The sequence below is a fragment of the Erythranthe guttata genome, chromosome 4 (genome assembly GCF_056151865.1).
Source record: "Erythranthe guttata isolate IM_541 chromosome 4, IM_541, whole genome shotgun sequence".
In the NCBI taxonomy this organism is placed as follows: Eukaryota; Viridiplantae; Streptophyta; class Magnoliopsida; order Lamiales; family Phrymaceae; genus Erythranthe; species Erythranthe guttata.
The window spans coordinates 3,206,331-3,229,535 of NC_142536.1; the positions used below are offsets into that span (position 1 = coordinate 3,206,331).

Below are 23,205 nucleotides of genomic sequence, written 5' to 3' on the forward strand. Positions count from 1 at the left end.
AGAACAATGTAATTTCCTACAATTCCCTTTGAAAACAAAATGAGATACAAAAAACGCTTCATTGGGTCATATTCGATCTTCCCAAATTTCGCAAGTCTACTCATCACTATATCTTCTCGTTTCAAAATTGCTGCAAGTAGTATCAACTCCTTTTGAAATTCACTCACTTTTGCATCTTCATTTGCTTCTCTCTCCATGATTTTTTTACTGGATTTGGGAGTTGCTCTCTTTCTTAAACTAAAAAAATCGATTAGGATAACGTCCCATAATACAAGACGCGTGTAAAGAAAGATAAACATGAATGGAACCCATAATGTGCCACCAACCACCCCGATTTAGAGTCGGGCGGTGCAAAGATAAAATAATCATATCACGCGTCTTTCAGATAAAATCTCTCTCTCTCTCTCTCTCTCTCTCTCTCTCTCTCGCTATGAGGCAATTGTTTCAAGGGTGTGGCTGTAATTACCAATACTATAGGGACCTTAAAGTTATTTTAGCATACATCATGGGTGTAAGTGTAATTTCTCAAAAAAACTAACTTACGCGAAATTAAAAAACTAATTACACCCAATCTGCAAACTGGACCAAATATCATCTAGGCCCAAGTTCTAAGTTGAGCCCACTAAGCTGAATGAGCCCCAAAAAAAAAAAAAATCTGTAAAGACAAATTGAGATGTCAAAAATCACGTGTCCAATTAGTTTACATGCAACAACACATCATCAGTAGACATCACAAAAAAAATTAAAAAATCACAGTGTATTTCGATAGTGGGTGTCACATACTCTTTTTGAAATTCACCCACTTTTGCATCTTCATTTGCTTCTCTCTGCATGATTTTTTTTACTGGATTTGGGAGTTGCTTTGTTTCTTAAACTAAAAAATTCGATTAGGATAACGTCCCGTAATAGAAGACACGTATACAGAAAGTTAAACATGAATGGAACCCATAATGTGCCACCAGGCCACCCAGATGTAGAGTCGGGCGGTGCATAGATAAGATAAACGAATCAGTTAATTAGTCAAAATAGAGCCTAGCTACCAATTCAATCGGTCAGCATTATTCCGATGATCGTCGTCTCTAGGGGTGTAAATGAGCCGAGCCGACTCGTGAGCTCGAAGAGTCGGCTCGTAAAAAGCTCGAACTCGGACTCGAGATTTTCGAGCTCGAGCTTTCTGACGAGCCGAGCTCGAGCCGGTTTTCAGTTGTTCATGAGCTCGCGAGCCGGATTTATTATTATTTTTTTAATATTTTTTTTATTTTTTATGTGTTATTTTTATTTAAATAATGTATAATAATGTAAAATATTATAGAAATAAATACAAATATTAAAAATATATATAATTACAATTTAGTTTTTCTTTTTTATTTTTTTAAATAATTTTTAATAATAAAATAATAATTAAAAAAATATTTAAAAAAAAAAACAAAATGGGCTCGAGCTCGAGCTCGACAAAATTGACACGAGCTCGAGCTCGAGCCAAAAAAAGAGGAGCTCGAGCTCGAGCTCGACAAAATAAACTCGAGCTCGAGCTCGAGCCAGCCAAAAGTGGCGAGCTCGGCTCGTTTACACCCCTAGTCGTCTCACACAATCTATACACACCAACATGGATGTGTGTGTTTTTTGTGTGCGAATGAATTGGTTATTATTGTATCAACCTCTTCGAGATTTGAACGGTTCTTAACATGGAAGCCTAGTTGGGAAAAGATTTACGACCGAACAATGTTAATGACAAAAGGATGCAACCCGTGATGCAGCCTAGTTTATATATCCTATAGCAAAAACATAACAAATAATGCACTCAACAGTAAATCACACGCGACTCGAATTTCGAGTCCATTAAGAAATCCACAAAAGTTGAGAAGATGGAAGTAAACTCAAAAAGGTGAAATAATTAAAACGAGAAGACACTCACCAATTTTCCGATTAAATTGTCGAGCAGATTATTTAAGTGCTTCAGGCAACACGAAACCAGCTTCTCAAAGAAATTCAACTGCAAAACGAAGAGGGACAAATTAGGAAATATACTAATTTAATTTCAAGTAATCAAAATAAGAAAGAAATCAGCACGGCACATATCAGATCAGTACTTTCGAACAATTAGTTTGAGGCAGTGGTGGAGACAACATGGAGTTAGGGGGTGACATGGATCCCCCAACATTTTTTAAATACTTATTATTTTATATAAGATTTATAAATTCTCGTCTATATATGGTATAGTGCATACCGGTCCCCATGACATGAAATCTTGGTTCCGGCAATTGTTTCAAGGGTGCGGATGTAATTACCGATACATACTATAGGGACCTTAAAGTTATTTTAGCATACATTATGGGTGTAAATGTAATTTCCCAAAATAATTAACTTACACGAAATAAAAGAACCAATTACACCCAATCTGCAAACTGGACCCAATAATCTAGGCCCAAGTGCCAAGTTAAACCCACTAAGCTGAATTATTAGCCCAAAAAAAAAAAAAAAAATCAGTAAAGACAAATCGAGATGTCAAACATCACGTGTCCAATTAGTTCACGTGCAACAACACATCATCATCCGAAGACATCACAAAAAGCATGCCCTAATAATCCATCCATTTATTTTTTGGGTCATGCAATATATCATGTATTCCCTTACACTAAATCGCTATAAATACAAGATTATTGATACAGTAATCCATCGACTCAATAATCAAGAAGAAGAATAATAAAAATAATAATACATATACATAGTTATAATAAGAATATATATATATATATATATATATAATGAAGATCTCGAAAATGAGTTGTCTTATGATAGTATACATAACCTTATTCTGTGCTAACATAACCCCAATGGTATACGCGGAGTGCCAAGGGGATCTCAATGCTCTTTCCCAACAATGTTATAAATATGTCGAAATATCGGGTCCGAAAGAAAATCCGTCTCAAGAATGTTGCAAAGTTGTCCAAGGTCTCGATGTACCATGCATGTGCCTGAATTTCAGTAAAGTTTTTGGGCGATTTTTTAGCCTCGAGAAAGCAGTCTTTGTGTTACGATTTTGTGGCAAATCCCTCGCACCGGGAACTAAATGTGGTGGTAAGAATTTTTTCATTATTAATTTTTTTTTTTTTAAATCTCCACCACCATATGTATATATATATATATAGATAAAGCAAGCCTACTTATACAGCAATCCACCCCCATAATTTGTGTTCTAATTATGGATTTTCATGTGTTGGTGCAGACTATATAATTCCACCAAGGCAGGGTAGATAGAGATCGGCGTTGATGAAAGAACTGAGTTATGGTGATCAGTTACTCCAAATTAATTTAGTATTTATCTATATCTATATCTATATATAATAAATGATAGTATTTTCATTTTATGATTTTTCATGAGATCGATCGTGTATGCAAGGCAAGTATTATATCTAAATACAAATATTTTGTCTCTGAATTAAAAACAAAAATCAAATAAATAACCAAAATCAAATATAATGTTGTCAAAGTACGTAGTTTGAAGAATTAAGATAAATAATTAAACCCATTAGAAACATACGCTAGAATCTACCAGTACCTGTGGCATGCATGCATGCACACTTGATTCATTGTTCTACATTATTACTACTGCATATTACACATGCATACTCTCTCTCTCTCTCTCTCTCTAGCTCTCTCTTCTCTCTCTAGATATATTTCGCTCTCTAAGATCTGACTTTGACAAATTCATCACCACCAATACCCATGTCGCGAGCAGCTAAACCAGCTTCAAAGAAGATCTTCACAGCACTCTCCATGAATTCTTTCCCTTCTCTCACAGTCATGTTTTTTCCAAAGTTATCAAGCTTACTTCCCAATATATCTTCTCCCTTCAAAACCGCAGCAAGTTGTATGAGCTCTTGTTGGAACTGACTCACTTTTGCATCTTCATTTGCTTCACTCTCCCTGATTTTCTCCGGATATGGAAGTTGTTCTTTTTTTTTTTTTTTTTTTTTTTTTTAATTAACAAGCAACAAAATATATTAGACAAAAAAATTATTATTATTATTAATGATTTATTATAAGGTTGAAATTAATTACAAGAAAGAAAGTTGTATAATATATACTAACCAGGGCAATCAGTTCTAGGGTGGGTGAGTTTTCCAAGAATTCCTTCAAAAGTTCCGGCCCATTCCTCTCTCTTTGTAAGTGGCGGCGATGGCAGGTTGAATATCTTCCTCACTGTCGCCGGTATCGAAGAATGTTCGTATTCCGATGTCGGGAAAGGCGAGCCGTTTGGGCCATGAACAACTGCACCATGCATTTTACCCAAAAATTAATTAGAAATTAATTAAAAAAATCATCAATTTCTTTCTTCTCAAGTTAATTCAGATATAATGATGATGTAATTATGAAGTAATTGAGAATGCATGCATGCATGCATACTGACAAATTAAAGAAATAATGACTAATTGTAAATAGGTTCTTAATTACCGGTGCCTTTCTGAATCCAAGGAGAGATGGCAATAGTGGGAACCCTAACTCCCAACCTATCGAACTTGAAGAAGAAGGGTTCGGACCCCACAATGCCATCTGGGCTCGGCACTCCAACGTTAGGTGTGGGCACGTGATCATAAAAGCCGCCATGCTCATCGTACGTGATCAGTAATAGGGTTTCGTTCCACTGCGGACTAGCCCTCAGAGTCTCGTACACCTCCTTCACTAACAATTGGCCCTGATACACGTCGTGCGACGGGTGGTCGTCGTTTGCGGGGTTCGCCTTAGAGTCCATGTACCGCTGCTCCAACACAACATATCCCGGGAGTTTGCCCTTCTTGGCGTCGCTCTTGAAGAACCAGCCGTAGGGCCGGAACTTGAAGATGTACTTGACCTTCCTGAGGCTTCTGTAGAAGAGGGTGGCCGGAATATTCTGGAAGTATATTTTGAAAGATACTCCGGCGTCATCCAAATCATCAAAGATGGTGCGCTGTGGGTAGCCCTTGAGGAGCATCGAGATTATATGGGAGGTGGCACCGTGGGAGGTGCCGGAATGCACGTACAGTCGGTTGGGCTGCGTGGATGCCGGCACCGACGCAAACCACCTATCAAATACCGCGAACTCCGATACCAAAGACTTGTACACTGCAACCTGCAGCAAGTACACACACACACACACATGTTAATTAAAGACATCATTTTTAATGTATTGTAGTCATGATAATGTTAGTAACAAAAACTGACAAGAGTTTTACGAAGTTGGATATATATATATTTCACTTGATTAATTAATTATCCTGCGTTTGCGATCACTTGATGATTCAAACAAAAAAAAATTGCTATATTTGAAAAGAAAAGAAAACAAACAAACATAAACATTTTTTTTTTTAAATGAATAAAGATCGAGAAGAGAAATGAACCTTATCGGGTTGGAAACCGTTCATGACATTTTGAGTCATGTCCGGGTCCTCCATCGAAAAAGCTTGTTGAGCAAACCCATTCATCGGGGGCGGGATCGCGGAGGTGTCGTCCGACCCGAATACTTGTTCCCTAATGGCCTGGAATGAGTGGCCCGGATCAGGGTCAACATAGTGTGCTTGGTCGCCGAATACGACCCGACGTGAATTAGGGTCGGTTGCGTTGATCAGGTTCGATTTGGCAGAGACGTCAACTCCATCAATTTCGGGGTTCAGTTGCTTGAACCAGCCAAGCATGTGGTCGAAAGATCTGTTCTCCATAACGAGAACGACTACAGTTCTAACGGGGCTTCCATTGATGCAGTAGTGGCACTGGGTTAATACGAGAAAAAACAAGAAGATTATTTTCAACATTGATATGTATGTATGTATGTATTGGTTTTCTTATTTTTAAGATACTAATAATGAGTAAGTATTGTATTTCCATGCAGAGTCTGCATGCATGGTTTTTATAGGCGGCCGGGATGTTCTTTACGTTACGTAAAAAACATCTAATTTTTTTTTTTATTGTGTTGACAAATTGGATGCCGCCACGTGTACCTTTAAATTCCTCCACATGGTCTATTAGAGAATATGTACACTTTTGCATCATTAATTAGTGACTAAGCTAAGTATTACCTTTAATGATCATAATTAATTAAGCATTTTGTGACCAGGGAAAAAAAATATATATATAGGCATGCTGATTTGGCAAAGGACACCCTCCCCACAAGTCCCACTACCCTACTATTTCCCAAGGTTGCAAAAGCTGAGAATCAGATCCGAGTCGGATTCTTTTGTTATTTCCTATAATTCCCTTTGGAAACAAAATGAGATACAAAAAACGCTTCATTTGGGTCATATTCGATCTTTTCCCAATTTTCGCAAGTCTACTCATCAATATATCTTCTCTTTTCAAAATTGCTGCAAGTAGTATCAACTCTTTTTAAATTCACTCACTTTTGCATCTTCATTTGCTTCTCTCTTCATGATTTTTTTACTGGATTTGGGAGTTGTTCTCTTTCTTAAACTAAAAAAATTGATTAGGATAACGTCCCATAATACAAGACGCGTGTAAAGAAAGTTAAACATGAATGGAACCCATAATGTGCCACCAACCACCCCGATTTAGAGTCGGGCGGTGCAAAGATAAAATAATAATATCACGCGTCTGTCAGAGAATCTCTCTCTCTCTCTCTCTCTCTCACAGATCATGTGGAGGGAGAGGGTCCCACGTTAACATTTGTAGCATCTAAGCATTTTTTTGAAGAATCAAACAACATAATCCTATTACATGTAGCAATATAATGAAATTAAAAGTGGTGCGCAGAAGAGGAAGAACAAACCAACATGAAGCATTGGTAAAGGAAAAAAAAAAACAAGGCACATAGGAGTATAAACGAATCAGTTAAGTCAAAATAGAGCCTACCAATTCAATCGGTCATCATTATTCCAATGGTTGTCTCACGCAATCTATACATACCAACGTAACATGGATGTGTGTGTTTTTGTGTGCGAATGAATGGTTATTATATCCTCAAATTTTGTATCAACCTCTTCGAGATTTGACCGGTTCTTAACATGGAAGCCTAGTTGGGAAAAGATTTACGACCGAACAATGTTAATGACAAAAGGATGCAACCCGTGATGCAGCCTAGTTTATATATCCTATAGCAAAAACATAACAAATAATGCACTCAACAGTAAATCACACGCGACTCGAATTTCGAGTCCATTAAGAAATCCACAAAAGTTGAGAAGATGGAAGTAAACTCAAAAAGGTGAAATAATTAAAACGAGAAGACACTCACCAATTTTCCGATTAAATTGTCGAGCAGATTATTTAAGTGCTTCAGGCAACACGAAACCAGCTTCTCAAAGAAATTCAACTGCAAAACGAAGAGGGACAAATTAGGAAATATACTAATTTAATTTCAAGTAATCAAAATAAGAAAGAAATCAGCACGGCACATATCAGATCAGTACTTTCGAACAATTAGTTTGAGGCAGTGGTGGAGACAACATGGAGTTAGGGGGTGACATGGATCCCCCAACATTTTTTAAATACTTATTATTTTATATAAGATTTATAAATTCTCGTCTATATATGGTATAGTGCATACCGGTCCCCATGACATGAAATCTTGGTTCCGGCAATTGTTTCAAGGGTGCGGATGTAATTACCGATACATACTATAGGGACCTTAAAGTTATTTTAGCATACATTATGGGTGTAAATGTAATTTCCCAAAATAATTAACTTACACGAAATAAAAGAACCAATTACACCCAATCTGCAAACTGGACCCAATAATCTAGGCCCAAGTGCCAAGTTAAACCCACTAAGCTGAATTATTAGCCCAAAAAAAAAAAAAAAAATCAGTAAAGACAAATCGAGATGTCAAACATCACGTGTCCAATTAGTTCACGTGCAACAACACATCATCATCCGAAGACATCACAAAAAGCATGCCCTAATAATCCATCCATTTATTTTTTGGGTCATGCAATATATCATGTATTCCCTTACACTAAATCGCTATAAATACAAGATTATTGATACAGTAATCCATCGACTCAATAATCAAGAAGAAGAATAATAAAAATAATAATACATATACATAGTTATAATAAGAATATATATATATATATATATATATAATGAAGATCTCGAAAATGAGTTGTCTTATGATAGTATACATAACCTTATTCTGTGCTAACATAACCCCAATGGTATACGCGGAGTGCCAAGGGGATCTCAATGCTCTTTCCCAACAATGTTATAAATATGTCGAAATATCGGGTCCGAAAGAAAATCCGTCTCAAGAATGTTGCAAAGTTGTCCAAGGTCTCGATGTACCATGCATGTGCCTGAATTTCAGTAAAGTTTTTGGGCGATTTTTTAGCCTCGAGAAAGCAGTCTTTGTGTTACGATTTTGTGGCAAATCCCTCGCACCGGGAACTAAATGTGGTGGTAAGAATTTTTTCATTATTAATTTTTTTTTTTTTAAATCTCCACCACCATATGTATATATATATATATAGATAAAGCAAGCCTACTTATACAGCAATCCACCCCCATAATTTGTGTTCTAATTATGGATTTTCATGTGTTGGTGCAGACTATATAATTCCACCAAGGCAGGGTAGATAGAGATCGGCGTTGATGAAAGAACTGAGTTATGGTGATCAGTTACTCCAAATTAATTTAGTATTTATCTATATCTATATCTATATATAATAAATGATAGTATTTTCATTTTATGATTTTTCATGAGATCGATCGTGTATGCAAGGCAAGTATTATATCTAAATACAAATATTTTGTCTCTGAATTAAAAACAAAAATCAAATAAATAACCAAAATCAAATATAATGTTGTCAAAGTACGTAGTTTGAAGAATTAAGATAAATAATTAAACCCATTAGAAACATACGCTAGAATCTACCAGTACCTGTGGCATGCATGCATGCACACTTGATTCATTGTTCTACATTATTACTACTGCATATTACACATGCATACTCTCTCTCTCTCTCTCTCTCTAGCTCTCTCTTCTCTCTCTAGATATATTTCGCTCTCTAAGATCTGACTTTGACAAATTCATCACCACCAATACCCATGTCGCGAGCAGCTAAACCAGCTTCAAAGAAGATCTTCACAGCACTCTCCATGAATTCTTTCCCTTCTCTCACAGTCATGTTTTTTCCAAAGTTATCAAGCTTACTTCCCAATATATCTTCTCCCTTCAAAACCGCAGCAAGTTGTATGAGCTCTTGTTGGAACTGACTCACTTTTGCATCTTCATTTGCTTCACTCTCCCTGATTTTCTCCGGATATGGAAGTTGTTCTTTTTTTTTTTTTTTTTTTTTTTTTTAATTAACAAGCAACAAAATATATTAGACAAAAAAATTATTATTATTATTAATGATTTATTATAAGGTTGAAATTAATTACAAGAAAGAAAGTTGTATAATATATACTAACCAGGGCAATCAGTTCTAGGGTGGGTGAGTTTTCCAAGAATTCCTTCAAAAGTTCCGGCCCATTCCTCTCTCTTTGTAAGTGGCGGCGATGGCAGGTTGAATATCTTCCTCACTGTCGCCGGTATCGAAGAATGTTCGTATTCCGATGTCGGGAAAGGCGAGCCGTTTGGGCCATGAACAACTGCACCATGCATTTTACCCAAAAATTAATTAGAAATTAATTAAAAAAATCATCAATTTCTTTCTTCTCAAGTTAATTCAGATATAATGATGATGTAATTATGAAGTAATTGAGAATGCATGCATGCATGCATACTGACAAATTAAAGAAATAATGACTAATTGTAAATAGGTTCTTAATTACCGGTGCCTTTCTGAATCCAAGGAGAGATGGCAATAGTGGGAACCCTAACTCCCAACCTATCGAACTTGAAGAAGAAGGGTTCGGACCCCACAATGCCATCTGGGCTCGGCACTCCAACGTTAGGTGTGGGCACGTGATCATAAAAGCCGCCATGCTCATCGTACGTGATCAGTAATAGGGTTTCGTTCCACTGCGGACTAGCCCTCAGAGTCTCGTACACCTCCTTCACTAACAATTGGCCCTGATACACGTCGTGCGACGGGTGGTCGTCGTTTGCGGGGTTCGCCTTAGAGTCCATGTACCGCTGCTCCAACACAACATATCCCGGGAGTTTGCCCTTCTTGGCGTCGCTCTTGAAGAACCAGCCGTAGGGCCGGAACTTGAAGATGTACTTGACCTTCCTGAGGCTTCTGTAGAAGAGGGTGGCCGGAATATTCTGGAAGTATATTTTGAAAGATACTCCGGCGTCATCCAAATCATCAAAGATGGTGCGCTGTGGGTAGCCCTTGAGGAGCATCGAGATTATATGGGAGGTGGCACCGTGGGAGGTGCCGGAATGCACGTACAGTCGGTTGGGCTGCGTGGATGCCGGCACCGACGCAAACCACCTATCAAATACCGCGAACTCCGATACCAAAGACTTGTACACTGCAACCTGCAGCAAGTACACACACACACACACATGTTAATTAAAGACATCATTTTTAATGTATTGTAGTCATGATAATGTTAGTAACAAAAACTGACAAGAGTTTTACGAAGTTGGATATATATATATTTCACTTGATTAATTAATTATCCTGCGTTTGCGATCACTTGATGATTCAAACAAAAAAAAATTGCTATATTTGAAAAGAAAAGAAAACAAACAAACATAAACATTTTTTTTTTTAAATGAATAAAGATCGAGAAGAGAAATGAACCTTATCGGGTTGGAAACCGTTCATGACATTTTGAGTCATGTCCGGGTCCTCCATCGAAAAAGCTTGTTGAGCAAACCCATTCATCGGGGGCGGGATCGCGGAGGTGTCGTCCGACCCGAATACTTGTTCCCTAATGGCCTGGAATGAGTGGCCCGGATCAGGGTCAACATAGTGTGCTTGGTCGCCGAATACGACCCGACGTGAATTAGGGTCGGTTGCGTTGATCAGGTTCGATTTGGCAGAGACGTCAACTCCATCAATTTCGGGGTTCAGTTGCTTGAACCAGCCAAGCATGTGGTCGAAAGATCTGTTCTCCATAACGAGAACGACTACAGTTCTAACGGGGCTTCCATTGATGCAGTAGTGGCACTGGGTTAATACGAGAAAAAACAAGAAGATTATTTTCAACATTGATATGTATGTATGTATGTATTGGTTTTCTTATTTTTAAGATACTAATAATGAGTAAGTATTGTATTTCCATGCAGAGTCTGCATGCATGGTTTTTATAGGCGGCCGGGATGTTCTTTACGTTACGTAAAAAACATCTAATTTTTTTTTTTATTGTGTTGACAAATTGGATGCCGCCACGTGTACCTTTAAATTCCTCCACATGGTCTATTAGAGAATATGTACACTTTTGCATCATTAATTAGTGACTAAGCTAAGTATTACCTTTAATGATCATAATTAATTAAGCATTTTGTGACCAGGGAAAAAAAATATATATATAGGCATGCTGATTTGGCAAAGGACACCCTCCCCACAAGTCCCACTACCCTACTATTTCCCAAGGTTGCAAAAGCTGAGAATCAGATCCGAGTCGGATTCTTTTGTTATTTCCTATAATTCCCTTTGGAAACAAAATGAGATACAAAAAACGCTTCATTTGGGTCATATTCGATCTTTTCCCAATTTTCGCAAGTCTACTCATCAATATATCTTCTCTTTTCAAAATTGCTGCAAGTAGTATCAACTCTTTTTAAATTCACTCACTTTTGCATCTTCATTTGCTTCTCTCTTCATGATTTTTTTACTGGATTTGGGAGTTGTTCTCTTTCTTAAACTAAAAAAATTGATTAGGATAACGTCCCATAATACAAGACGCGTGTAAAGAAAGTTAAACATGAATGGAACCCATAATGTGCCACCAACCACCCCGATTTAGAGTCGGGCGGTGCAAAGATAAAATAATAATATCACGCGTCTGTCAGAGAATCTCTCTCTCTCTCTCTCTCTCTCACAGATCATGTGGAGGGAGAGGGTCCCACGTTAACATTTGTAGCATCTAAGCATTTTTTTGAAGAATCAAACAACATAATCCTATTACATGTAGCAATATAATGAAATTAAAAGTGGTGCGCAGAAGAGGAAGAACAAACCAACATGAAGCATTGGTAAAGGAAAAAAAAAAACAAGGCACATAGGAGTATAAACGAATCAGTTAAGTCAAAATAGAGCCTACCAATTCAATCGGTCATCATTATTCCAATGGTTGTCTCACGCAATCTATACATACCAACGTAACATGGATGTGTGTGTTTTTGTGTGCGAATGAATGGTTATTATATCCTCAAATTTTGTATCAACCTCTTCGAGATTTGACCGGTTCTTAACATGGAAGCCTAGTTGGGAAAAGATTTACGACCGAACAATGTTAATGACAAAAGGATGCAACCCGTGATGCAGCCTAGTTTATATATCCTATAGCAAAAACATAACAAATAATGCACTCAACAGTAAATCACACGCGACTCGAATTTCGAGTCCATTAAGAAATCCACAAAAGTTGAGAAGATGGAAGTAAACTCAAAAAGGTGAAATAATTAAAACGAGAAGACACTCACCAATTTTCCGATTAAATTGTCGAGCAGATTATTTAAGTGCTTCAGGCAACACGAAACCAGCTTCTCAAAGAAATTCAACTGCAAAACGAAGAGGGACAAATTAGGAAATATACTAATTTAATTTCAAGTAATCAAAATAAGAAAGAAATCAGCACGGCACATATCAGATCAGTACTTTCGAACAATTAGTTTGAGGCAGTGGTGGAGACAACATGGAGTTAGGGGGTGACATGGATCCCCCAACATTTTTTAAATACTTATTATTTTATATAAGATTTATAAATTCTCGTCTATATATGGTATAGTGCATACCGGTCCCCATGACATGAAATCTTGGTTCCGGCAATTGTTTCAAGGGTGCGGATGTAATTACCGATACATACTATAGGGACCTTAAAGTTATTTTAGCATACATTATGGGTGTAAATGTAATTTCCCAAAATAATTAACTTACACGAAATAAAAGAACCAATTACACCCAATCTGCAAACTGGACCCAATAATCTAGGCCCAAGTGCCAAGTTAAACCCACTAAGCTGAATTATTAGCCCAAAAAAAAAAAAAAAAATCAGTAAAGACAAATCGAGATGTCAAACATCACGTGTCCAATTAGTTCACGTGCAACAACACATCATCATCCGAAGACATCACAAAAAGCATGCCCTAATAATCCATCCATTTATTTTTTGGGTCATGCAATATATCATGTATTCCCTTACACTAAATCGCTATAAATACAAGATTATTGATACAGTAATCCATCGACTCAATAATCAAGAAGAAGAATAATAAAAATAATAATACATATACATAGTTATAATAAGAATATATATATATATATATATATATAATGAAGATCTCGAAAATGAGTTGTCTTATGATAGTATACATAACCTTATTCTGTGCTAACATAACCCCAATGGTATACGCGGAGTGCCAAGGGGATCTCAATGCTCTTTCCCAACAATGTTATAAATATGTCGAAATATCGGGTCCGAAAGAAAATCCGTCTCAAGAATGTTGCAAAGTTGTCCAAGGTCTCGATGTACCATGCATGTGCCTGAATTTCAGTAAAGTTTTTGGGCGATTTTTTAGCCTCGAGAAAGCAGTCTTTGTGTTACGATTTTGTGGCAAATCCCTCGCACCGGGAACTAAATGTGGTGGTAAGAATTTTTTCATTATTAATTTTTTTTTTTTTAAATCTCCACCACCATATGTATATATATATATATAGATAAAGCAAGCCTACTTATACAGCAATCCACCCCCATAATTTGTGTTCTAATTATGGATTTTCATGTGTTGGTGCAGACTATATAATTCCACCAAGGCAGGGTAGATAGAGATCGGCGTTGATGAAAGAACTGAGTTATGGTGATCAGTTACTCCAAATTAATTTAGTATTTATCTATATCTATATCTATATATAATAAATGATAGTATTTTCATTTTATGATTTTTCATGAGATCGATCGTGTATGCAAGGCAAGTATTATATCTAAATACAAATATTTTGTCTCTGAATTAAAAACAAAAATCAAATAAATAACCAAAATCAAATATAATGTTGTCAAAGTACGTAGTTTGAAGAATTAAGATAAATAATTAAACCCATTAGAAACATACGCTAGAATCTACCAGTACCTGTGGCATGCATGCATGCACACTTGATTCATTGTTCTACATTATTACTACTGCATATTACACATGCATACTCTCTCTCTCTCTCTCTCTCTAGCTCTCTCTTCTCTCTCTAGATATATTTCGCTCTCTAAGATCTGACTTTGACAAATTCATCACCACCAATACCCATGTCGCGAGCAGCTAAACCAGCTTCAAAGAAGATCTTCACAGCACTCTCCATGAATTCTTTCCCTTCTCTCACAGTCATGTTTTTTCCAAAGTTATCAAGCTTACTTCCCAATATATCTTCTCCCTTCAAAACCGCAGCAAGTTGTATGAGCTCTTGTTGGAACTGACTCACTTTTGCATCTTCATTTGCTTCACTCTCCCTGATTTTCTCCGGATATGGAAGTTGTTCTTTTTTTTTTTTTTTTTTTTTTTTTTAATTAACAAGCAACAAAATATATTAGACAAAAAAATTATTATTATTATTAATGATTTATTATAAGGTTGAAATTAATTACAAGAAAGAAAGTTGTATAATATATACTAACCAGGGCAATCAGTTCTAGGGTGGGTGAGTTTTCCAAGAATTCCTTCAAAAGTTCCGGCCCATTCCTCTCTCTTTGTAAGTGGCGGCGATGGCAGGTTGAATATCTTCCTCACTGTCGCCGGTATCGAAGAATGTTCGTATTCCGATGTCGGGAAAGGCGAGCCGTTTGGGCCATGAACAACTGCACCATGCATTTTACCCAAAAATTAATTAGAAATTAATTAAAAAAATCATCAATTTCTTTCTTCTCAAGTTAATTCAGATATAATGATGATGTAATTATGAAGTAATTGAGAATGCATGCATGCATGCATACTGACAAATTAAAGAAATAATGACTAATTGTAAATAGGTTCTTAATTACCGGTGCCTTTCTGAATCCAAGGAGAGATGGCAATAGTGGGAACCCTAACTCCCAACCTATCGAACTTGAAGAAGAAGGGTTCGGACCCCACAATGCCATCTGGGCTCGGCACTCCAACGTTAGGTGTGGGCACGTGATCATAAAAGCCGCCATGCTCATCGTACGTGATCAGTAATAGGGTTTCGTTCCACTGCGGACTAGCCCTCAGAGTCTCGTACACCTCCTTCACTAACAATTGGCCCTGATACACGTCGTGCGACGGGTGGTCGTCGTTTGCGGGGTTCGCCTTAGAGTCCATGTACCGCTGCTCCAACACAACATATCCCGGGAGTTTGCCCTTCTTGGCGTCGCTCTTGAAGAACCAGCCGTAGGGCCGGAACTTGAAGATGTACTTGACCTTCCTGAGGCTTCTGTAGAAGAGGGTGGCCGGAATATTCTGGAAGTATATTTTGAAAGATACTCCGGCGTCATCCAAATCATCAAAGATGGTGCGCTGTGGGTAGCCCTTGAGGAGCATCGAGATTATATGGGAGGTGGCACCGTGGGAGGTGCCGGAATGCACGTACAGTCGGTTGGGCTGCGTGGATGCCGGCACCGACGCAAACCACCTATCAAATACCGCGAACTCCGATACCAAAGACTTGTACACTGCAACCTGCAGCAAGTACACACACACACACACATGTTAATTAAAGACATCATTTTTAATGTATTGTAGTCATGATAATGTTAGTAACAAAAACTGACAAGAGTTTTACGAAGTTGGATATATATATATTTCACTTGATTAATTAATTATCCTGCGTTTGCGATCACTTGATGATTCAAACAAAAAAAAATTGCTATATTTGAAAAGAAAAGAAAACAAACAAACATAAACATTTTTTTTTTTAAATGAATAAAGATCGAGAAGAGAAATGAACCTTATCGGGTTGGAAACCGTTCATGACATTTTGAGTCATGTCCGGGTCCTCCATCGAAAAAGCTTGTTGAGCAAACCCATTCATCGGGGGCGGGATCGCGGAGGTGTCGTCCGACCCGAATACTTGTTCCCTAATGGCCTGGAATGAGTGGCCCGGATCAGGGTCAACATAGTGTGCTTGGTCGCCGAATACGACCCGACGTGAATTAGGGTCGGTTGCGTTGATCAGGTTCGATTTGGCAGAGACGTCAACTCCATCAATTTCGGGGTTCAGTTGCTTGAACCAGCCAAGCATGTGGTCGAAAGATCTGTTCTCCATAACGAGAACGACTACAGTTCTAACGGGGCTTCCATTGATGCAGTAGTGGCACTGGGTTAATACGAGAAAAAACAAGAAGATTATTTTCAACATTGATATGTATGTATGTATGTATTGGTTTTCTTATTTTTAAGATACTAATAATGAGTAAGTATTGTATTTCCATGCAGAGTCTGCATGCATGGTTTTTATAGGCGGCCGGGATGTTCTTTACGTTACGTAAAAAACATCTAATTTTTTTTTTTATTGTGTTGACAAATTGGATGCCGCCACGTGTACCTTTAAATTCCTCCACATGGTCTATTAGAGAATATGTACACTTTTGCATCATTAATTAGTGACTAAGCTAAGTATTACCTTTAATGATCATAATTAATTAAGCATTTTGTGACCAGGGAAAAAAAATATATATATAGGCATGCTGATTTGGCAAAGGACACCCTCCCCACAAGTCCCACTACCCTACTATTTCCCAAGGTTGCAAAAGCTGAGAATCAGATCCGAGTCGGATTCTTTTGTTATTTCCTATAATTCCCTTTGGAAACAAAATGAGATACAAAAAACGCTTCATTTGGGTCATATTCGATCTTTTCCCAATTTTCGCAAGTCTACTCATCAATATATCTTCTCTTTTCAAAATTGCTGCAAGTAGTATCAACTCTTTTTAAATTCACTCACTTTTGCATCTTCATTTGCTTCTCTCTTCATGATTTTTTTACTGGATTTGGGAGTTGTTCTCTTTCTTAAACTAAAAAAATTGATTAGGATAACGTCCCATAATACAAGACGCGTGTAAAGAAAGTTAAACATGAATGGAACCCATAATGTGCCACCAACCACCCCGATTTAGAGTCGGGCGGTGCAAAGATAAAATAATAATATCACGCGTCTGTCAGAGAATCTCTCTCTCTCTCTCTCTCTCTCACAGATCATGTGGAGGGAGAGGGTCCCACGTTAACATTTGTAGCATCTAAGCATTTTTTTGAAGAATCAAACAACATAATCCTATTACATGTAGCAATATAATGAAATTAAAAGTGGTGCGCAGAAGAGGAAGAACAAACCAACATGAAGCATTGGTAAAGGAAAAAAAAAAACAAGGCACATAGGAGTATAAACGAATCAGTTAAGTCAAAATAGAGCCTACCAATTCAATCGGTCATCATTATTCCAATGGTTGTCTCACGCAATCTATACATACCAACGTAACATGGATGTGTGTGTTTTTGTGTGCGAATGAATGGTTATTATATCCTCAAATTTTGTATCAACCTCTTCGAGATTTGACCGGTTCTTAACATGGAAGCCTAGTTGGGAAAAGATTTACGACCGAACAATGTTAATGACAAAAGGATGCAACCCGTGATGCAGCCTAGTTTATATATCCTATAGCAAAAACATAACAAATAATGCACTCAACAGTAAATCACACGCGACTCGAATTTCGAGTCCATTAAGAAATCCACAAAAGTTGAGAAGATGGAAGTAAACTCAAAAAGGTGAAATAATTAAAACGAGAAGACACTCACCAATTTTCCGATTAAATTGTCGAGCAGATTATTTAAGTGCTTCAGGCAACACGAAACCAGCTTCTCAAAGAAATTCAACTGCAAAACGAAGAGGGACAAATTAGGAAATATACTAATTTAATTTCAAGTAATCAAAATAAGAAAGAAATCAGCACGGCACATATCAGATCAGTACTTTCGAACAATTAGTTTGAGGCAGTGGTGGAGACAACATGGAGTTAGGGGGTGACATGGATCCCCCAACATTTCTTAAATACTTATTATTTTATATAAGATTTATAAATTCTCGTCTATATATGGTATAAAAAAAAAAAATCAGTAAAGACAAATTGAGATGTCAAAAATCACGTGCTCCAATTAGTTCACACTTCACATGCAACAACACATCATCAATCAGAAGACATCACAAAAAACATGCATTTTATTTTTTTTGGGTCATGCAATAAAGCATGTATGTATTTCCCTTACACCAAATCCCTATAAATACAAGATTATTGATAATGCATGCCTACTTACAGTAATCCATCGACTCAATAATCAAGAATAATAATAATAATAATATATATAATATACAATGAAGATCTCGAAAATGAGTTGTCTTATGATAGTATGCATAACCTTATTTTGTGCTAACGTTACCGCAAAGGTATACACGGAATGCCGAGGGGATGTCGATGCTCTTGCCAGACAATGTTACAGATATTTTGAAGATTCGAGTTCGAAAGAAAATCCGTCTCAAGAATGTTGCAAAGTTATCCAAGGTCTCGATGTACCATGCGTGTGCCCGTATTTCCCTAAAATTTTTCAGAGACTTCTTAGTATCAAGAAAGCTCTCGCTGCTTTACAATTTTGTGGCAACCCCCTCGCACCTGGAACTAAATGTAGTGGTAAGAATTCATATATATATAAATATATATATATATATATATATATATATATATATATATATATATATATATATATATATATATATATATATATATATATATATATATATATATATATATATATATATATATATATATATATATATATATATGTGTGTGTGTGTGTGTGTGTGTGTGTGTGTGTGTGTGTGTAGTAGTTTTTGTTCTCTAATTATAGGACAACTATAAATTTTAAATTACAAGTTTTGATTGCTTACTTTTATGGATTTTCATGTGTTGTTGCAGACAATACAATTCCACCAAGGACGGGTAAAGATCGCCGTTGATGAAAGAACTGAGTTATGGTGATCGATCGTATTTAATAAATTATTATAAATGATCATATTTTCACTTTATGATTTTTGATGAGATGTATGCAAATTGCAAGCCAAGTATTATATCTTACAAATATTTGAGTCTCTGAATTAATAAGAAAAATCTAATAAATAACCAGAATCAAAATGTTGTCAAAGTACGTAGTTTGAAGAATTAAGATAAACAATATATCAGTTAAAACCCATTAGAAAAAGATGCATGCTAGATTAATACTTAATAGACAGAAAAAATTAACCTTAATATAAAGTAATTAATAAGGCAATGTGAGATTACCAACTATTCACATAAAACTCAACTTAGTACATCTTCATTTGCTTCTCTCTCCCTGATTTTCTCCGGATTTGGAAGTTATTCTGTTTCTTTTTTTTATTTATTTTTAATTATTAACTAGCAACAAAATATATTAGACAAAAAAAATGGATTTTATAATTAACTATTATTATTAATAATCATTTATAAGGTTGAAATTAATTACAAGAAAGTTGTATAATACTAACCAGGGCAATCAGTTCTTGGGTGGCTGAGTATTCGAAGAATTCCTTCAAAAGTTCTGGCCCATTCCTCTCTCTTTGTAAGAGGCTGCCATGTGGCCGCTATCGAAGAATGTTCGTATTCCGATGCCTTTCTATACTTGTACATCTATACTTGTACTGATTGAGGGGAGGTTCGAAGAGTGGGAACTATATTCTCGAGCCTCCGTAACAGCTCGTCACACGGAATGCTACTTCCTTCTAATTTCTCTTGCGTAAATTTCGGTATAAGCTTTACAACATCACAGCCTTCGGATACATCACACAAACACGTTAAGATAGTAGAAGTAATTTCAGAATCAAGAACAACCCCCGAGGCAGCCATTTCGTGTAGCAAATCGATTATCTCATCCGATTTTCCATCCGCCCTAAACCCTTTGAGTAAAGAATCGTAAACAAAAATATCCACCGGAAAACCAAATTCCTTCATTCTTTTGAAGAAACTTGTAGCCTCGTCCATAAGCCCTAATTTCGAGAACCTATTAATCAGCATCGAAAAAGTCCAGGAATCTGGATGAAGACCCCTGCTCTGCATATCGGCCAGTAACTCGTTTGCAGACTGAATGTCCCCTGCTTTAATGGTGGATTCGATGATAATGTTGTACGAGGCTACATCGGGGGCACAGCCTCCCTCGAGCATATCTGTAAATAAAGCTCGCGCTTGCTCTAAACTACTCTCCTTGCACAAGGCAGCCATCAATATGCTGTAGTCGTACGATGTGGGAATAGGACCACATTTTCTCATTTTAGTGAAAACACCTTTCGCGACGTTTATTAAGCCGCATCTGCATAGACCGTCTATAAAAGCACTATAAGATCTTGAATCCGGAACGAGCCCCAGATCTATAAACTCCCTCCACAAGTTCATAGCTTTCGTGACATTTCCTATTTTCAGATAAGCTCCGATTAGCACCGTGTACGGTGCAACATCCGTTGGTTTCTTCTGTTTAGACATCTCACGGTTAATTTTTTCCGCTTTTTCAAGAAGGCCTTTGCTGCCCATTCCTTGGACAACCGTACTAACAGTATACGAATCGGGCTCCACGTGTTTCTTATTCGACATCATTGAATCGAAAAGTTTTTCAGCGATGTCAGCTTTTCCAAGATCAAATAATCCTCTCAGTAAAGTATTATAAGTTACAATATCGGGTTTTTTATCCTTCTTCACCATGATTTCAAGAATCTTGAAAGCTTCATCAGAAAGTCCCGCCTTGCACAATCCGTCAATAAGGACATTGTACGTTATATTAGTAGGCTCTTCGCCCTTTTTCAACATGAAATTAAATAATTCAACGGCTTTTTCAGCCTTACCAAATTGAAAAATCCCGCCAATCATGCCCGTAAACGTGACAACGTCGGGGCGAATCCCTTCTTTTATCATATCATTGAACAATCGTTTCACTTCTTTCAAATTTCCCTTCTTGCAATGACCACGCATCAAACACGAGTAAGTAACTATATCCGGAGAAATACCTTTGCCCAACATCTCATTCAAAAGTTCCTTCGATCTGTCGACATCTCCTTTACTACAGAAACCATTTATAAGAGTGTTGTACAAGAAAACATCTGGCTCCAATCCCTTCGTTTTCATTTCATCCAACAACCCCATTGCTTTATCCACTTGAACCTCCGTAAAATGAGCATCGATCAGAACACTATACGTAATCAAATTTGGAGATATATTTGCACATTCCATCCTTTTCTTCACACTCACAGCTCTGTCTAATTTCCTCTCCCGGCAAAATCCTTTTATCAACGTATTGAAACTAACTATATCCGCAGACACCGAATTTCTACTCATTTCATCCAAGAACACCTCGGCCTTAGCGGCAAATCCACTACAACAAAAACCATTCAACACGACATTCGCAACATACACGTTAACGCTATACCCGTGCTTCAAAATCAACCCAATTACCCCTAGAGCCAATTGGGGAGCAGAGAAATGCACCAAGCAATCGACCAAAGCGGATAACGACAAATACCTAGGTGAAGCACCAGCTGCGGTCATTTTCTTGTAAACAGCAAAAGCCATTGTGTACTCTTTGTTCTTGGCAAGAGTTTGCAAAAGGAGATCGCTCGTGGGCCCCGAAGGGACGAGGCCCGTGTCTACGGTTTCCTCGAAAAACGATACAGCTTTCCTTAAATTGACAATGGAGTTAGGTTTTTGACACAGAGATTCAATTCTGGTTTCTACAATGTTTGATTCTTGGTTTGCTGAAGTGGAGAAATGGTTAAAGTGTGGTGCTGGAGTTAGAAAATGGGTTAATAGGATTACCCCTGATCGAAAATGGAAGCTAGGGTTCAAAAATCGGTTCTTTCTAGAAATTGTTAAAGCCATAACCATATCTGCTGAAAGCTTGAATACGATGTTTCTGCGTTTAGCAGCTCAAAAATCGAATATTCTAAGCAGAAACAAAAAAAAATTCACAAACATATACGTATAGATTAAGCATATATGTAATGAATTAATGCAGAATTACGTTGCTGAAAAGGTCGAAATTACCACTTTCGATGAGGAAAAGCAACGAAGTTTGCTCTGAAGGGAAATTTGGTACAGCAGTTGTCGAAATTAACAAGTGTTGATTTTACTTCGACAAAAAATCATTTGGGATTTAGGTCACTTAATTTGAAAGTCTGCTAATAATAGCCCTAATTGGGGATTAAAAAAAATAATTATTTTTATTTTTTATTATGGGCCTAAGCATAGCCCGTGATTATGTGGGCCATGTAATTATGGGCCTAGGCGTGCTGTTGCGTTGGGCCCGATTCGGTTTTAGATTACTTTAAATTTAAATATTTATTTAATAATTTGGTGCCTATTATACCCTTTATTCATATGAACAACTGGTGCAACTTAATTTAAAAATAATATATAAATAATTTTTGAACTAATATAAAATAATATCAGACTTGATAATGTTCAGAAGAAGGGGAGGAATAATTTTCAATTCTATCGTGCCAATCACTAAACACCTACTTATTCTTAAAAGAAAAAAATGGTCAATTTAAAACATAATTTATTATAAAAAAATAAATTAAGTTATTATAAAATGATTTAAAATGATAAAAGAGTTCCTAACTTATATGTTATTTAAGAAGAAAAAATCGTTAATTTTTATATAAATTCATTGTGTTGTTAAAAATAAGGGTAACTTACAAAACCCCCCATAAACTTAGACTGAATTATAAAAAACACCTCCACCTATTTGTAATTACTAAAATCCCCCTGATCTTTGTTTCCGTCTTACACCGACCCCCGAAGGTGTGATTGTTAGGTAATCTTTTTGATATTAGGAAATATTCCTAAAAAAATGTCAATATAACACTGCAGATGTCAACAGATTGAAGGTAGTCATGCATATGATGGTTCATATTAACAATCGAGGAAGTCTAGTGGCATTGCCATGTGGAATTGAAGAAAAAAAAAGTTAATTATAAAAGGCTGCTATGGGGGTAGAGTCGGCATTTTTGGGGAATATTTTATACAAACAAAAAGATCACATGAAAAATGACAATGTAAGGGGGTCGATGTAAGAAGTAAACAAACTTTAGGGGATATTGGTAA

At 36.8% G+C, this 23,205-nt stretch overlaps 4 protein-coding genes and 1 long non-coding RNA gene across 7 annotated transcripts; 1 reads left to right on the forward strand and 4 right to left on the reverse strand.

Moving 5' to 3' along the window:
• Positions 1-3,457: 3,457 nt before the first annotated feature.
• On the reverse strand, positions 3,458-7,339 carry LOC148770926 (non-specific phospholipase C2-like; the record flags this gene model as incomplete). The annotated part of the gene is made up of 5 exons (XM_088817422.1): positions 3,458-3,955; positions 4,093-4,272; positions 4,456-5,110; positions 5,379-5,747; positions 7,226-7,339. Coding segments are annotated over 5 exons (1,587 nt in total), but the record flags the coding sequence as incomplete, so codon positions are not given.
• Positions 7,340-8,767: 1,428 nt separating this feature from the next.
• LOC105956198 (non-specific phospholipase C2) lies at positions 8,768-12,649 on the reverse strand (the record flags this gene model as incomplete). Its single annotated transcript, XM_012980042.2, has 5 exons — positions 8,768-9,265; positions 9,403-9,582; positions 9,766-10,420; positions 10,689-11,057; positions 12,536-12,649. Coding segments are annotated over 5 exons (1,587 nt in total), but the record flags the coding sequence as incomplete, so codon positions are not given.
• Positions 12,650-14,077: 1,428 nt separating this feature from the next.
• LOC148770927 (non-specific phospholipase C2-like) lies at positions 14,078-17,987 on the reverse strand. Of its 2 annotated transcripts, XM_088816442.1 has the most exons (5): positions 17,846-17,987; positions 15,999-16,367; positions 15,076-15,730; positions 14,713-14,892; positions 14,078-14,575 (listed from the first exon to the last, which is right to left on the reverse strand). In XM_088816442.1, the coding sequence occupies exons 2-5, from the start codon at positions 16,314-16,316 to the stop codon at positions 14,307-14,309; spliced, it is 1,422 nt and encodes a 473-aa protein (XP_088672568.1). In that variant the 5' UTR covers positions 16,317-16,367; positions 17,846-17,987; the 3' UTR covers positions 14,078-14,306. The 2 variants fall into 2 exon arrangements, with proteins under 2 accessions (XP_088672568.1, XP_088672569.1); XM_088816443.1 differs by lacking the exon at positions 17,846-17,987 and having other exon boundaries at positions 15,999-17,154.
• Positions 17,988-18,304: 317 nt separating this feature from the next.
• On the forward strand, positions 18,305-19,180 carry LOC105975213 (uncharacterized). Its single transcript, XR_016030727.1, has 2 exons — positions 18,305-18,732; positions 19,018-19,180. It is a non-coding gene; the product is annotated as an uncharacterized LOC105975213 (long non-coding RNA).
• LOC105973073 (uncharacterized) lies at positions 19,172-22,285 on the reverse strand. 2 transcript variants are annotated; one of them, XR_016030726.1, is made up of 2 exons: positions 19,605-22,254; positions 19,172-19,460 (listed from the first exon to the last, which is right to left on the reverse strand). XR_016030726.1 is itself a non-coding variant. In XM_088816440.1 (2 exons), the coding sequence occupies exon 2, from the start codon at positions 21,982-21,984 to the stop codon at positions 19,747-19,749; it is 2,238 nt and encodes a 745-aa protein (XP_088672566.1). In that variant the 5' UTR covers positions 21,985-22,042; positions 22,121-22,285; the 3' UTR covers positions 19,605-19,746. The 2 variants fall into 2 exon arrangements, 1 of the variants encoding a protein (XP_088672566.1); XM_088816440.1 differs by lacking the exon at positions 19,172-19,460 and having other exon boundaries at positions 19,605-22,042; positions 22,121-22,285.
• Between the last annotated feature and the right edge of the window lie 920 nt (positions 22,286-23,205).

Coding starts and splice junctions, on each gene's coding strand:
- LOC148770927 (XM_088816443.1), bottom strand. CDS start 16,409: ATGTTGAAAATAATCTTCTTGTTTTTTCTCGTATTAACCCAGTGCCAC. Junction 14,893..15,075: donor TTGGATTCAGAAAGGCACCG/GTAATTAAGAAC, acceptor TGCATGGTGCAG/TTGTTCATGGCCCAAACGGC. Junction 14,576..14,712: donor CCCTAGAACTGATTGCCCTG/GTTAGTATATAT, acceptor AAAAAAAAAAAG/AACAACTTCCATATCCGGAG.
- LOC105973073 (XM_088816440.1), bottom strand. CDS start 21,984: ATGGTTATGGCTTTAACAATTTCTAGAAAGAACCGATTTTTGAACCCT.